This window comes from Hoplias malabaricus, chromosome 4 (genome assembly GCF_029633855.1).
Source record: "Hoplias malabaricus isolate fHopMal1 chromosome 4, fHopMal1.hap1, whole genome shotgun sequence".
In the NCBI taxonomy this organism is placed as follows: Eukaryota; Metazoa; Chordata; class Actinopteri; order Characiformes; family Erythrinidae; genus Hoplias; species Hoplias malabaricus.
In genome coordinates, this window is record NC_089803.1 from 29,385,287 (window position 1) to 29,397,879 (window position 12,593).

Consider the following 12,593-nt stretch of genomic DNA (forward strand, 5'->3'; position numbering starts at 1 on the left):
AAGCATTATAGGCGTCAGATGGCTGATTCCCATCACTGGGAATTTATCTAGAATTGAGCATTTCGTATAACACCTTTCAAAATAACTTGCATCCTTATGTTTTATTACGCAGACATTGTGGGGAAAAACTAGGTGGAGTTATTAAACCTGATCCGGTGCTGCTCTAGTAGAGCTCAGGGTGTGAATGAGATGCGAAGACAAGCCTGTGGACTACAGCCAGTTAAAACAGGACATACAGTGGCTACGCAGCTGAAGGCCTAAGTGATGAAGACCGAAATACCGGGCGGCTCCACGGGCACGGACTGATGTAGCTGCAGGTAGCAACAATCGCCAGCAAAACACAGCACCGCGCCAACCAGACGAACAAGAACTGAGCTTCATACCTGAGCGCCACGCGCACCGAGCTCTCGTCCTGCCCGCTCATCGTGTTCTCCGCGTTAATTTCTTTCACCACCGCGTCAAACGTCCGCGAGAAGCTGCGGCGGCGGTAACGGCTCACCTCCGCGTCACCCCGGACATCGTTACACAGCTACAACCTGCACGCCCACCGTAAGGAGAGAACCGCTCGATCATTACTCATGTCCAATGGATTTCAACACGGTGACACGACTCCTCTGCTCGAGAGCTCACGAGCTGCCCAGGAGAGAAGCGCAGCTCACACGCCGACGAACCGGGAGCCGCAATGCGTCACCAAACCACGCCCACTGAACCCCGACGGTAGCGACGGCTAATCACTGTGACATCACAGTAACACACACACAAACGGTTGTTTTCACGCATCATGTGCCCATAACATAGACTTCCATTCACTTCGACCAGCCTGTGGTCCCCACAGCGTGATATATACCATGTATACAGAACTGCTCAGATTAGCGTGTGTAGGCTATATATATGTGTGAGACAAGGCAAGTCAAAGTGACAACATTCTCTTATCTAAAACTTTGGAAAACAACATACAAAATGTTGCCCAAATTTTGCATCTAGAAGATTTTATAGAACAGGTCACGTGTTTATGCATGATAAAATATGCGGTGTTTACGTACGCTGACAATGAATATATGAATATAAAAATAACAGATTTTTACAATGCAAAGCAATTTTGTGGAACATGTTTAACACATTCTGAATGTAATTTGTCCTGTCCAAAATGTAATTCAGACAAGAGAAATAAAAATATATAAATAAATATTCATTGCCAGGAGAGCTTTGCACATAAAATGAAAATAAATTGCCAATGACATGGTGGATATATCATTCTCAGGAAGTGGCTCAAGAAATGTTATGGGTATAGAGTGTAGGAATAGGTGTATTATGCATTAAATCCTATATCCTAAAGTCAGTGAAGTAACTTAAATATAAAAGAGGGTGAATTCTAAAGCAAGATAAGAATGCAGCAGATCCGGAATTAAGAACTTAGTCACTTGGGCTGATAATGTGCAATGTGCAATGATAATACATATGATGATAAATATGAGAGTCTTGGAGCAAAAGAGGTGGTCCTCTATGGAATAAAATGTGACACTCAATTACTATGATGTTCTGAGGCAAGAAAAACCCTCTTATTTAGAGTCTTTGGTCTAGAACATGCACAGGTTGAAGTTGAAAAATGTTCTCCCTTTAGCTTTTGGTGGTGTGTCATTTGATCATCCTAATGAACAGTCTGCCACTGCAGACTTGACTGCTTTTAAAAATGTGATTATATGTGCACAGCAGGTAGTGTCGCAGTCACACAGCTCCAGGGATCTGGAGGTTGTGGGTTCAAGTCCCACTCCGGGTGACTGTCTGTGAGGAGTTTGGTGTGTTCTCCCAGTGTCTGTGTGGGTTTCCTCCCGCAGTACAAAAAATGATGTATGTGTGATTGGATCATTAGACATGCTGTACATGTAAGGCAGCATGTGAATAGTTTTCAAACAAAAGAATTATTTAAAGTGAAAATAAATCTACTTTAAATCTTTTAAAAACTATGATTTCAGGCAAAGGAACTTTAGTAAATACTGACTGAAAGAGTGCCAGCACATATGACTGTGCCTCATTTAACAATGAAAAAACCCTCTGTGCATTATATTTAGCAAAATAATATCCCTTTTAAAATTGTCCCATGCATATGCAGTGTTAATCTCTTTGACAAATTCTACCAAACCTATAACTTGACAGGGTGCCAAGAGTTCACATAGAACAATGTACACTTTAAATCCATTTCTTAACAAAACAGCCTAGAGAATGTGGGCCTAAAAGTGCACCATGGAAAAAAATGCTGACAGTTGGGAGAAATACTATGTGAACAGGTGGTGTGGTGGTATTGGGCGCACCCATGTGGCCTGTTGATGTCCACTGCATGCTTCTATATGTAAAATAAAAACAACATATGGCTTCCTCTAAAAGTAAAGATCTGTTACAGATGTCCAACTCTGAGCATTGTTTAGTACTGTCACATTCTTTATAACCATAATTCTGCTTACTGGTCTCTCATTTATCTGTGTTCAAAATTACTCCATTAACTTTTATGGCATGAATAGTCCCTTTTCCTCACTATATTAACAGGTCTTTACAAAGACAGCATTGCAGGCGGTGAAGAGAAATAGCTTGCATTGAGGCCTTCTTGACCTCCTTCCAAATGGCAGTGTCCCATTACCGACTCTCACATTACATTTATAGACAGCCGGAGATACAGTATAGTGAAGGGAATCTTACTGCAATCCAGAAGAAACTGTACACTGTGACTGTGCTGAATAGTGTGAACTGTGGAAGGATAGGTGTTGGGAATGCACCTCATTAAATGTTGTAAGGATTTCTGTCTTTGTCTCGGTAGCAGTAAAACCTGGCTCCTATCACCAGGTTTATCTGTGTCATTTGCCTTTGGTCAATTTGGTCAAGTTCACAAAGGTCATTCTGCATGGGAAAGCCTCAGAAAGTCAACAGGATTGAGTAAACCATAATCTATGGTTTTTTAAAGAAGTAATTGGTCATTGATACCACCAAAATGAAAGTATATATTATTTATCTTCTCTATAAAGTGCTAATCACATGAAGAATCAAATTTCCAAATCCTCCATGTTATCTTTTTTTCTTCCTCCACCAATTACAATACAACATACGTCTGATGTGCTCTTGAAAAGAGACAGAACCTAGTACAGAAACTCCAATACATACAGGCCACTAGGTGTCATTAAAACAGCTCTTTAATGCATGAGGAAGCCTCACTGGAGAAAATAATGAATGGCACCCTTAAATCAAACTAAAGCAAGAAATACAGTACATTCAGAAGTAATTTAATTCTTCAGAATTTTTTAAAGAGTAAACAAATACACTTTTGTAAAAAACTATTTCTGTAGATTTACACAATGGAAAAAGAAACAATTTTTGAAATAAAATGATAACCATGTACTTTCACCAAATACCAAATATGTACCTTTCCTTAATTTATGGTAAAACTGTAGTTTGAGGAAGAATGCAGAGTAACATGCTATGGAGCGTAGATGAGCGTAGATTTCATAGTTATTGACACTAATGATACTTCATGTCAATCTAAAAGTTCTAAAACTAATCTAAAACAAGCATCTTTTTTTTTTAAATCAGTAGAAAATTGTACTTTAATACAATAGAAATGTGGAAAGAGAAATAGGCTTCAGTTGCTCAACTGCAAAAAGTTGGCATTATTAAACGGTTGTTCTTGAAAAATAATTTGACCCAGTGTTGATAATCTTTCTTGTCCAGATATAACTGCACCATTATTGCAGCTGCAGTTGAAAAAATTAACAAAAAAAAAAACAACAACAACAAAAACAATAACAACAGATTAAAAATCATATGAAAAAAGTGACACATTATACTTTGAAAAGAGTAAAAAGTCTAATAAGGATTTGGAATACATACTGATATGTAAGCAATTCCTTCCTCTTGTTCCAGTGTCCCATATTGCAACTTTCCCAACTCCAAACGAGGCTAGAACATGTGATACCGCTAAGTTTAATCATGATAAATACACATATAAAACAGGATAGTGTCAAGCACTGAAAGCTATGAATGTTAAAAGCGCCCCACTGTGAAGAAATTTCCACCTCACCTCTTACCACATAATTTAAGCCCAGATGCCCGTGTACTGTCTTAGGTGCCAAAAAGGGCTCTTTGGTATCACTGTCAACAATAAACCATTTTTAAATGCCTAAAAACTAGGCTGAAATCACTTTATTGTTAATATCTTGAAAATATTGGCTTGAAGAAACCCTCTTAGGCATCTTAAATTTTCTTCATCTTAAAGTTACTATGAAGGAGGTCATTATGAAAAGATCATTTGTTGAACTAATACCCTTTACTGAATACATGTCCAAAAGTTATGAACTCCCTGAGTGACCGAATTAATCAGAAGTATAGCGCACTCATCTCTGACACCTTCTCCATAGAGAAGTATTTACCAATAGAATTCCATGCCATACTCATAGCATGTATGTTTTCCATAGCCACGGGTGTGTATTTTCTGTAGAGATGACATTCCAAACAGTGCCTGTGGAATAAGCCTGGGTGGTGTTTGTGACTGAAAACTAATCATCCAGCTGTAATTAATCTAATTAAAGCACTTTTGCTAAGTGCAAAAAAAAAACAAAAAACAAAAAAACGGCAATGTTCCAACACCTAATGTAAATTCATCTGCCAAGGGCAGAGGAGGTTCCTGCAGCAAAGTCAGGACTAACTCCCTATTAATATATTTGATTTGGTAAGAAATGTTGGATTAATGGGTGTCTTCTAACTTTTGGACATATAGAGTAACTTATACCAGATCCCCATCCATTTAAAATTTTGTAAACACAACGCCAAATAGACCAGAGTACACATTTGTGCCTAATTGACCTTTTCTGGTATGTCGGTGAGTCCCTTGTTTTTAGAACAATGTGTTGTATAAAACATTCCTCATTTTGTCTGTAACAAAATGTTGAATTTCCTGTAAGTGCAAAAATATTGTGCACACCTGGGGCCTCATTTATAAAATGAGTATATGCAGATTGTCCTTCTGAGGTTAACTCACAATTATATTTATACAGTGATCAATCAGGTGTGATTTTAATATGTGTAAAAAATCTCAGTTTTCATCTAAATGCCCACAACAGTGTGCTTTAGGCTAGATTGCCATTTTATAAAGGAGGCATGCTAATGTAAGTGGTTCTTCACTTCTTCATCAACTATAATGCTGATTGCATGAAATGCTATATGCAGACCCCCGTACCAAAGTGACTGAGAATCCCAAAGTACTGTCACCAACACATGCAGTGCATAATTTGACAGCGAACAAGAAAATATTGCATAAAAAGGTAGTTACAAGGTAATTTATTCTCTATCAGAGATATCCTCATCAGAGAAATTGTTTCCGCCTTTTACCCTGACATAATGCATGTTTTGGTCACTGAAGGCGCCACAGGTGCAGAGTCTCCTGCTGAACAGCATCTCTATGTCCTCCAGCATAAGGCCCTTGGTCTCTGGCAGACAGCCAAGTATGAAAAAGAAGCCCAGTAAAGCCAGGCCTGAATACAGGAAGAATGCACCTACAATAAGAAGTAAACACGTTATAAAACCGGAGCCCAGTTCTTACTCTCATGAAACATGAAAACAACTCTTTAAATTTAAGGATGTGAGCTACTAGGATCATAGTGTACGGCCTATGTTGTCATAAATAATAACACATTTTTAAGTGTATTGTAATTATCATATTAGTATAAAAGTAAACACATACATTTCAGCTAATGTTATAAACATATCAAATGCCTTACTTAATGTGAATACAGAGAGCAATATGCTAACTTGCTATTTCCAAATATCTTTGTGTAACTGCTGTGTAAAGGCTTATGCTTGGTGAGCATGGGGCTAGCCCCTCAGCATTCCTTTACCCGAGAAAGAGCTGTTGAAAACACTGCACATGTGCAACACACTTTCATTACTGAGCAGTAAGGCACAATCCTGCTGGCCCCATGATGAGAACAGCCAATAATAATAATGTATATGTCAGTTACTTTACTCTGTGACAGCTAGGCTTGTGCTATATTGATTTTCCCCTGATAAGTATTTATAAGAAAGAAATAAACAATCACAACTAAATAATTATTCACACAAAACAGATAAATAAACACTAACACAAAGATTAACCTAGATCATGTTGCATTTCATCTGGAACATATACAACAGACATCATTGCTGACCCCCCCTGCTGCCCTGTGTTTTCTAGTCTGTTTTTAAATGTATCTTTTGAAAATGCTTTTGGTGTGAATTGTGTGTTTGGTTTTAAAAGAGGTAAAAAACTGCTTTAAAAATGTGTGTGTGAGTGCTGGGCTGTTTTGGCAGAGCATAACTTGAACTGTTTAAGGTGAAATGGAATATTAAAAATGTACATTTTCTACATTTCTTGCTAAATGAATTATTTTTTTTTATGTTTTTGATGTTGAGGATTTTAAAATGTGACAGCACTGCACTGCTGATGTATTGTGTCTGTTCTAACTTCTTTTGTAAAAGATACAAAACGTATTGTGCAAGTCCCTTCAGGCATAATGATGCAATATTGGTATTTCCCCCTTTTAATAAAAGATTAAATTAATATCGTTGGCTTAGTGTAGGTAGGGCCATTGATGTACTGTAGATTCTTACCATAGTATGTGAGATATTCAGCCACATGGAGGAATGTCAGGGATATAAGAACATTGCAGATCCAATTGACTCCTGCAGAGCAGGCATTACCTGTGCTTCGTGCCCACAGCGGATATATCTCAGAGTTCACTGTCCATGGCATTGGTCCCATACCTTCAGAGAGACACACACACACACATGCACAAAAAGATGTATGTAGCAAGAAATATTTTGTGGAAAATAAAAAGTTAGGTTTACTCCATTAAATCTCAAGATGTGCCTTGATCATCTAGTACAAGTATAAAAATGCATGCAAAGTATGGCTTTTCTCACCTGGAGCAAAGAAGGCCAGGTAAAGGATGAGACCCATCAATACAATCCAGGAGTAGGGTGTTGGACAGTAGTTATAGGCCCAGAATGCAGCTGTGTTTATTTGGGTAGTGTTGGAGCACCTTTAAGAAGTGTAGTGGAGATCACAGGTTGGATTTAATTTATACACAAAGTAAATGCAAATAATATATTGCAAATACACTAAGGGAGAGCCATTAAACATGGATAGACAGTGTCAACTCTCTGGGCAAACCTCAAGCAATAAAATGAACGTGAATATATACTTTTTTTTTGCTGGCTAGTAGCTTGATACCATCCTAATTACAACTTTATAAAGACTGTAAAAATTGTTTATAATGTATAAGCACCATAGACATTCAGTATATATACACAAGGGTTTCATGGCTAAATTGGAGCAGACTGGTGGCCAATCTTCATTAATTGCACATTGCACCAGTAAGACCATGTGCATCCAATGGTTCAAACATTGTATCCTGAAGGCGGTGCCGTGTAGGGACGACAATGCACCAATACACACAGCAAGACCGGTGAAAGACTGGTTTGATGAACATGAAAGTGAAGTTGAACATCTCCCATGGCCTGCACAGTCACCAGATCTAAATATTATTGAGTCACTTTGGGGTGTTTTGGAGGAGCGTGTCAGGAAACGTTTTCCTCCACCAGCATCACGTAGTGACCTGGCCACTATCCTGCAAGAAGAATGGCTTAAAATCCCTCTGACCACTGTGCAGGACTTGTATACGTCATTCCCAAGACTAATTGATGCTGTATTGGCCGCAAAAGGAGGCCCTACACCATACTAATATTGTGGTCTAAAAGCAGGTGTTTCAGTTTCATTGTCCAACCCTTGTATATATAAAGTTCTGGACAGCCCCCTCAATATGGCGCTTGGCTACACTGAATAGTTAGGTGACTTCTTCAACACAAAGGTTAATTCTCTAAACTTAATGTCTATAAACCTTAAGCATTTAGTTAACATACTCCAGAAATCATCATGAGAACCATGTCTGAATAACACTAACTACCGTTATGATGCTGAACATGTCTGACAGGATAAGATGCAGAAAGGGGAACATTTCTTAAAGACACATTAGCCCTTTCAGTATATTTTTTTGTTTTTACCATGGGTACTGTCAGGCACATGAGGGAAAAGTGTTATTTGACAGAATGGTGGTGAACAGAATGTTGGAATTTTCAAATTTAGCAAATATGAAAATGAGCTGATAATATATCTTTTGAAAAATCTTCAGCTAGCTAATCAGGAGCATGTGAGTAAATAACAAACCAGCTCTTTTGAGCTTTACATATTCAAAGGAGGGGTAAAAACAAAACACAAAGCTGCCCTCTTACCTGCCACTTGCTGATTCTTCTGTGTTGGCTGGATCAACAGGTTCACAGGAGGAGTTCAGTACGGTGCTGCCATTTTCATAGTAACAGAAACCACAGTTTGGATCCAACATGCAATGTTCACAAAACCTGGGAACATGTGTAACAGCAATGCTCAAACACACCAATGTACAGGAAATGAATTACAAATATGTTACATGCATTTGAATGAATGTAGCACACAGTGTTTTTGGTACCCCTCACCCATAGTGTGTGCAGCTTGAGTTGAGGGATGAAGGGTTACTAGGGTGAATGGTCACTGGAGGAGAGGCCTGAGCAGAGAGGAGGAAACCCATGGCAAGGACAGACAGACTGATGGCAGTGCCTGAGAATTACAGCATATCACACATCGTATTACTGACAAAGGCATGAAAGATGTTGAGCTATGTATACAAATACTTAAAATGGGTGTGCTTACCAGTGATACTGCACAAAGTCAGCTTTCTGCGACCCAGTCGTTCCACTAGCCATACCCCTACCAACGTGAACAGGAAGTTAGTAAATGCTGTAGCAGCAGCCAGCCAGATGGCCATTTTTTCATCCCGCACTCCTGCCATCTGCAGAATGGTGGCACTATAGTACCTACAGAGTCAGAAAAAGAGATTTGATACATTTCCATACTTATATCTTGTAAACGAGTCTCACACATTTTACATGAGACACCTACAAAAGTTTTTTTTGAAGTACTAAAACAAATACATCAGCTGAAAACATTTTAAAACTGACAACTTTTTATCTATGATCCTTGAATGATGGTTCATGAAGAAGTGGTAAACATTCCAGCTCTTTCTGAATCACTGGCTCTTATATTACGAGCATACAAATTTTATATGGATGTAAAATTGTTTTGTAGTGCTTTGGAAATGTATCATATGACATGTACATGTTCACCTTAGTAAAGGGTTTTATGTAAAACATTGAAGGATTACAGAGAAATTCACTTAATAACCAATTACCTTAAGGTGATGAGGCTGATGGACTTTGATCCTTAAAAATGTGACTGAAGCTATATCTGATATGTGCTTGACTAGTTCAAAGACCGCTTCACTCTACACTTTAACTTTGCCAAGACCAAACGTTCAGTGTGGTGAAGACAGTACCACAGCAGGGAGTCAAAAAATAAATGGATAATCAGGGTACGTTGTCCATTTTTAAATGATAAGAGTCATCTTTTTCATCTAAACCAAGTCTCCACTAATGCCAAGCTTTCCTTCTAAAGTATTCTTAATGTTGCAGAACATTTTGTGCTCAGTTTCAATATTTAGGAGAGCACTCCCTTCCTGCTTCAGATGACTGCCCTCATGAGCAGTGTGTACAGTAAATAAGTCTTACATTACAGTGTTAATCCCTGAAAGTTGCTGGAACATCTGAAGGCCACAGCCTACAATGAGAGCTCTCCGAGTAGGGGCACAGGTTAGAATACGCCACAGAACCAGCCCACCTGAAAAATAGCCAGTAATACCAATCACATTTTTAAATATAGTTCATAAATGCCCAATCCTCCATCTCAGTTCCTCACAGTTATGTATCTGGGAATTTATCATTGATTTCTCCATCCTGGTCAAGGTCTGAAATTATGAATAGTGGTTCACCTCTAGACTCCTTTTCCTCTTCCTCAATGATGGTCTTGATGCTGTTGTACTCTTCATCCACATTATCTGTGGCCCTGATTTTTGTGAGAACTTCTCTGGCCTTCTCAGATTGTCCCTTCTGCAGGAGCCAGCGAGGACTCTCCGGCAGGAAGAGGAAGCCCACAAACTGAAGCACAGCAGGGACTACTGACAGACCAAGCATGTATCTATACAACATTCACACAACACAACCACACAAAAAGCAAAGGCCATAAATCACACAATGCTGTTGCTTTGTGACAGCTCATTGCTTACCTGCTGTCATAATTTATCTTAGTAATCTATTTTTTGAGATCTCTAAAAATCACAGCAGCCAAAAAACTTTTAAAATGCTTCCATGGTGCATTATATTATCTCTGAATTTCATACCTCCATCCACCATAGCTCAAGTAACTGAAAACCCCATCCACCACGCTGGCTATGAACTGGGCTCCAGTGATAAAGAGGGTGTTTATGGTGACCAGCTGACCCCTGAGATGAGGAGGAGAGACTTCAGCGATGTACACTGGTACTGTCATAGAAGCTAAACCTGTAGGAATAAAGGAAATAAAATATTGTAAGATAGACAATTTACAAACAACGATTTGCTTCAAACTAATCTGAGAGCTGAATATAAACAAACAGGGAAAATGAAGATCCAGACATATAATTTGTTAGTAATCTTTTACAGTAGGCACGTCCATCACTGAGCAAGATACTCTACACTAGACTAAACAGCATTTTGAATTGTAATTTTCCACTGAAATGAAAACATAATCTGGGAAAGCACCCCAAGGTGTTGATGATGCAAAGCACCATGGAGCAGAGCAAGTGAGCCAGTTCCAAAAGGTACTTATCTAAAAAATCCCTCCCAAAATAATGTGATATTTCAAGTAAGTCTTAAGATTACAAAGCAAAGCATTGACTAGAGGGATCCAATGCTCTTCAGTACTGGCCTGTGGATCAGTGGAGCTGTGTTTATACTGATGATGGTGCACCAGCCAATGTTAGTGTTAAGTTTGTTGCCTTCAACAGTTGTTGTTGAAACTTTTACATACAACTGTATTTGTGACATACCTATCCCCACACCAACTGTAAGTCTTCCAAGGAGCAGGACCTCTTTACTGGGGGCCAGGCCTAAGATCACCCCTCCGACTAAGAAGATGAAGCTGGCGAGCAGGATACAGGGTCTCCGGCCGAACGCCGCGGTGAGGAAGCCACCGAACAGGGCCGCGAGCGCCGCGGAGAACACGGTGCTGGAGACAAGCAGCTCCTGCCACAGAGCCGTGAGTTTCAGCTCCTGTTTCAGCAGCAGCAGCGCCCCAGAGACTACCCCCGTGTCATAGCCGAATAGGAAGCCCCCCAGCGCCGAGAACGCGGCCAGCACGTACACGAACACCGGGGAGCCATCTGAGACAGGCGCCGGGCTCGGAGATCCATCCGCATCAGCGGGAGGAGCAGAAGAGTTGCTGAGGGACGAAGTTCTGATTAGACTGCGCTCGTCCTCCACTGTCCTCTCCCCTCCCTCCATCAGCACGTGATTTATAGCCTCCAACTGCAGACCACCATCCTCCTTTGAGTCACACACAAGCCAAGACATCCATTAAAAAGACACAGCGCGTGACATCGCGGTGAAACCCTCAGAAACTAACACTGAACACAAGTCTCACAACATTCCGTCTGGAGCCGAGCAAGGACTCGATCCTAAAGAGTCGATTCACCAGACGAAGGTGCAAGGAACGACTCATCCCACTGACATTGACCTTCGGTAATCCACCCCTGTCCTTGACTTTTGTCATAGCTACCTATTCTACTATATAAAACACACTGGCATGTGATTAAGGTAAAACACTAGGTTTTTGTAAGTCTGTGATGTCGCCTTTAGTATAGGTGTACATTACAACGATAATCGCATTGGGATTGGTGCTTAGCCTTTTTTCACATTACACCCCTTTTAACTCCAGTGTACAGTTACCGTGTGAACTCATTTCATCCCTCTGTGAATAGGAATCAGAGTCAATTCCTGGAAGTCTGAAATTCAGGAGCCGACTCCGCACTATTCTGCTCGCGCGCTCATGTCCGTGTGGGGCGGGGCCACTGGCGTGACGTTTACAAGTGGGCGTGGGTTGACGTGGAAGCCGATTTATACAACTTAAGAAAAACTTGAGAAATATTAGAAAAAACGTGAAATAATGAATGGGGCAAATATCATAATATTAAATATAGATATTTTTTCATTCTCCATTTGAAACCACGACTTGTGTTTGGGGATAAGTGTTTAAGAAAAAATTATTTAAGTGCCTGACTGAGAGAAATGGGGAATATATTAGCATATTAATGTCATTATCCTGACCTGGTTTAATACATTTTTTTCATATTTAACCAAGTATATTTTATTATACACCGCCGATAACTGGCTGATTGGTTTCAAATTTGCACTGAACTTTACATTATAAATTAAAATAAATGGTGAAAGACATATATGGTCATGTTTTCTTCAGAGAACAGGACAAACTCACCTCGGTCGAAAGAAAGGACCTTTCTCGGGGGATCAATTGGTGCAGACCACTTTCAGCGCTGTGTTGAGCTTCCTGTTTGAAAGTTGAAGCAGTCAGTCATATGACCCTCTCACTCTCTCTC

At 39.8% G+C, this 12,593-nt stretch overlaps 2 protein-coding genes across 15 annotated transcripts in view; both read right to left on the reverse strand.

Annotated features, from left to right (window-relative positions):
* Window positions 1-707, reverse strand: part of kif21a (kinesin family member 21A) — a 42,135-nt gene extending 41,428 nt beyond the window's left edge. For all 10 annotated transcript variants that reach the window (XM_066666900.1, XM_066666899.1, XM_066666904.1 and 7 more), the window contains exon 1: window positions 384-707. In XM_066666900.1, coding sequence (XP_066522997.1) covers window positions 384-424 — 41 coding nt within the window. In that variant the 5' untranslated portion in view covers window positions 425-707. The remainder of the gene's footprint in view (window positions 1-383) is intronic.
* A 2,461-nt stretch (window positions 708-3,168) lies between these two features.
* On the reverse strand, window positions 3,169-12,584 carry slc2a13b (solute carrier family 2 member 13b). Of its 5 annotated transcripts, none has more exons than XR_010802126.1 (12): window positions 11,031-11,625; window positions 10,344-10,503; window positions 9,936-10,141; window positions 9,676-9,784; window positions 8,762-8,925; window positions 8,548-8,668; window positions 8,308-8,433; window positions 6,940-7,058; window positions 6,628-6,780; window positions 5,312-5,534; window positions 3,874-3,942; window positions 3,169-3,737 (listed from the first exon to the last, which is right to left on the reverse strand). XR_010802126.1 is itself a non-coding variant. In XM_066667138.1 (12 exons), the coding sequence occupies exons 2-12, from the start codon at window positions 11,482-11,484 to the stop codon at window positions 3,850-3,852; spliced, it is 1,869 nt and encodes a 622-aa protein (XP_066523235.1). In that variant the 5' UTR covers window positions 11,485-11,526; window positions 12,473-12,584; the 3' UTR covers window positions 3,169-3,849. The 5 variants fall into 5 exon arrangements, 4 of the variants coding, with proteins under 4 accessions (XP_066523235.1, XP_066523233.1, XP_066523234.1 ...); XM_066667138.1 differs by adding an exon at window positions 12,473-12,584 and having other exon boundaries at window positions 3,169-3,942; window positions 5,371-5,534; window positions 11,031-11,526; XM_066667136.1 differs by having other exon boundaries at window positions 5,371-5,534.
* Between the last annotated feature and the right edge of the window lie 9 nt (window positions 12,585-12,593).

What these genes read in the sequence shown, in the direction of transcription:
- slc2a13b (XM_066667135.1), bottom strand. Translation starts at nt 11,553, where the DNA reads ATGTCTTGGCTTGTGTGTGACTCAAAGGAGGATGGTGGTCTGCAGTTG. An exon ending in TACAGTTGGTGTGGGGATAG is followed by an intron (nt 10,504 to 11,030) that starts GTATGTCACAAA and finishes TTATTCCTACAG; the next exon opens with GTTTAGCTTCTATGACAGTA. An exon ending in TTGAGCTATGGTGGATGGAG is followed by an intron (nt 10,142 to 10,343) that starts GTATGAAATTCA and finishes AATGTTGTATAG; the next exon opens with ATACATGCTTGGTCTGTCAG.